Genomic DNA, 3,252 nt, shown 5'->3' with positions numbered 1-3,252 from the left:
TTTTTTTTTTTTTTTGCAATGTCGCAAATTTCTTGAATGTCTTGTAATGTTAGCCTGTAAAAGAGTCAATGCATCTTTGCATTGACTTTTGAATATTGTGATGACAAATGTAATTTTCCGGATTAACCTTAACAGGACCCATTTTCTAGAGGTTAAAGGAAAGTAACAAAATATTCAGTATATCCAGAACCAACTTGTCTTTATTTGACATTTCATGCATATTGTTGCGTAATGTTTATCAGATAGAGCAATGCATCCTGAAAAGGTACAAAGTTATAGTTTACCACGTTGTCTAATAAAACTGAAATATCAGGGTACTCCTCAGCAAAACGTTGTTCTGCTGATATTTTGTCGTCCTCAGTTGAGAAGGGGTCCGTTCCAAAGCAGGAGACTCTTGTCAGTGAAGAGCCAACATCCTGCTGGTACATGTCTGCTGCTTGGGAGGCATGTGGCAACATGTCCTCTCCTAGTTTTTTTGGACATCCTCTTTCTGCCAAACGATTGGGTGTTCCTTTGCCTGTGAAGCATAGCATAGGTCACAAAATGTCAGCTACTGTTTGAATTCACTGTCAACTTTACAATAAAGAAAAAGTTCACAAAAAAGGACTGGATTGTGTGATACATGTTTTTTTATGTAACTCACCTGGGATTCTGTGTGCATTCCATGCAAGTACAGCTCTTGTTATGCCAATCTTGCACAGCTCAGCAGTAAGGTTAGATGTACAGTATCTGGTGACGTTGTCGTCCATGTTGAGGACTTCCTGATCCTGCAGCTGCATGAGGGCCTCCTTCAATGGGTAATTTACTCGGTTGTTGATCTCTACCCACATTCGTTCTACCATATGATTCTGTAGACAAGAAAAGGGTAGACTTTTTTTAAACTTAAAAAAAGGTGGATAATATAAAACCAACACAAAAAAAATCCCCACTCAATGTAGTCTGCAAAATCAACATGGTGAGAGGAAACAGGATTATATCAGATGTAAAAAGTTAACACACAATATGAAGAGAGTTGATTGGGAGTCCAAGGAACAGGATGACTGATGTGTAGGGGCACCTACAAGCACCCCCACTCAAGGGTGCACCTGGTTAAGGTTAAGTGATATATTCTGTTTAAAAAATGTGTTAAATAGCTATATATTCCTAAAACAATCATTGCTGGAGTTCGTTATTTTGTTGTTCAGTACGAAACATCTGAGTAACATCTCCAAAGCATAGTCTCATTTCGGGCATAAACAAGGCACATTTTGTACATTAAGGTGACCGTTACCTCACCTTTGTAGACTGAGTTTGCAGATATGGTTGCCTTTGCAAGTTGTGTCTGTGGTTAGACAGCATCTCCTGCATGTAGAGGGACAAGTAAAATTCCCGGCCCTGGTCCACCCTCACCTGGTCCCACATCCCATATTCAAGAACTGCTGATCTATAAAATAGTGAAACATGACTCAATCAAATGTTAACTCATAAAATGTTAAGTCAACAGAAGCCTGCAGATGACTATAGATGTGATTATTGTTCTCAAATTTGTAGTGGAACTGTGTGAGGCTTCAGGCTATGTCCCTATTGTACACTATTCACAATAAGTTAGGGATATTGTTATTTACATGAGTGCTTTTCCTATTTGGTCTGAATTTTAATGAAATAAGTAAAATGTTCCCTTTGATATTAATAATAATGAATGAGAAGAAACACCTTTGTCATTAGTTTAATATTTATTACCCCAAAAATGTAAGAAATTCACTGAGTCTCTCACAATATCCCTAACTTATTGTGAGAAGTGTATTTTCCAGCAAAACATCAAAGAGAGCAAGAGTAAAATGGAAAAATATAAAAATAAATCATATAAGAAAATGCAAAGAAAAAAAAACTGATTTTGTCTTTTTTTTCTTTTTACTTAGTATGTAATATAATGACTAAAGTTTCCATGGACTTTTTCACAAACAATCACAATAAAGTTGCATAAAAAGGATTCAGAAATCAGAGAAAGGGCCAAAAAAAGGTTGAGAAGCACTGTACTAACCTGTAAACGTCCTCATAGATTGTGAGGTTATTTTTGACAGGCATGGTTGCGTGGGCAACGACCTTACTGCTGTACCCATCTATGGCAAGAACATGTGTCACCCCAAACATGACTAATTTCTCGTTCTGGTCGATGTGGACTTTGTGTCCCATGTATGCAGCACTGTAGGGGACGGGGTTAAGGTTACGTGCGCCCTTTGGGGGAAAAAGTAAGTAAAAGTCAGTTAGTAAAATACATTATACCATATACCACAACATTAAAGGCTTGCAAAAGATACTTACACGTTTGCGCATTTCGTGGTAGGGACAATGAATTGTTCTCAAAATCTCCCCCACCCGGCGTTCACCAGCAACCACTCCCATTGCAGACAGGTACCCGGTCATCATCTTTCGGCCATATGTTGACCCTGTCTGATGAATCAACATAAGCCGTGACATGTAGGTCTAGTCTACATGAAATATAAAATATAAAACAGAGGTGGGTAGAGTAGCCAAAAATTGTACTCAAGTAAGATTATTGTTACTTCAGAATAATATGACTCAATTAGAAGTAAAAAATAGTCATCAAATACTTGAGTAAGAGTAAAAACAGAGAAATGTTTGATTTATTTGTGAAGACATTTAATGAGACAAAAATACAAAATTATAATCTTCAGGTAAATTCAAGTACTTTCAATCAATAAAATAATAGAATAAATAAAAATGAAAAATAACCTAAATATTTACAAAATAAATTACAGCAAGAACCACAAATTTCCAAATGTGATTGGTCACAAACACAGTCACGTGGTAGAGCCTTTGGTGGAAGTCCCTCTCTGACAAACTAAAACAGAATAAATAATAGTGATGCATAGAATACTGAATGGGTAAAAAAGAAAAGTAACTAGCTCAGTGTAGCCTAATGTAGTACAGTAAGAGTACATTCTTCTTCACAAATATACTCAAGTATGGAGATGATGTAAAACTATATGTAACTCGTTACTACCCACCTCTGTAAATCGAAGAAAACCAAAGAACTTACCTGATTTATTGCCCTGCTGATAGCAACCTCTAATTTTGTGTCGGATACATGTCCCCTCCTGGAAATGTTGTGATGTGCACAAAACCTCCTGACACTCATTTCAGAACATCCTTGCTGCACACCTAATTGTAATAAATACGTGGAAATGTCCGCGTGTGAGAGATTTTGCGCTATCATTTCTCTTATTAAATTTCCATAAGGCTCGAGAGACA

At 36.8% G+C, this 3,252-nt stretch overlaps 1 protein-coding gene across 2 annotated transcripts; it reads right to left on the bottom strand.

Annotated features, from left to right (window-relative positions):
- Window positions 1–14: 14 nt before the first annotated feature.
- On the bottom strand, window positions 15–3,246 carry LOC111670574 (uncharacterized). Of its 2 annotated transcripts, none has more exons than XM_023427375.2 (6): window positions 3,041–3,246; window positions 2,302–2,430; window positions 2,021–2,214; window positions 1,276–1,423; window positions 644–848; window positions 15–517 (listed from the first exon to the last, which is right to left on the bottom strand). In XM_023427375.2, exons 1-6 carry the CDS (start codon window positions 3,215–3,217, stop codon window positions 213–215), a joined length of 1,158 nt encoding a protein of 385 aa, XP_023283143.1. In that variant the 5' UTR covers window positions 3,218–3,246; the 3' UTR covers window positions 15–212. The 2 variants fall into 2 exon arrangements, with proteins under 2 accessions (XP_023283143.1, XP_087035063.1); XM_087178937.1 differs by having other exon boundaries at window positions 2,302–2,426.
- Between the last annotated feature and the right edge of the window lie 6 nt (window positions 3,247–3,252).

This window comes from Seriola lalandi, unplaced genomic scaffold, assembly GCF_002814215.2.
Source record: "Seriola lalandi dorsalis isolate HSWRI2012SDOR001 ecotype SW California unplaced genomic scaffold, Sedor1 jcf7180001962146, whole genome shotgun sequence".
Taxonomy (NCBI): domain Eukaryota; kingdom Metazoa; phylum Chordata; class Actinopteri; order Carangiformes; family Carangidae; genus Seriola; species Seriola lalandi.
Note: the sequence above shows the minus strand (reverse complement) of the source record. Positions and strands in the feature narration are given on the sequence as shown.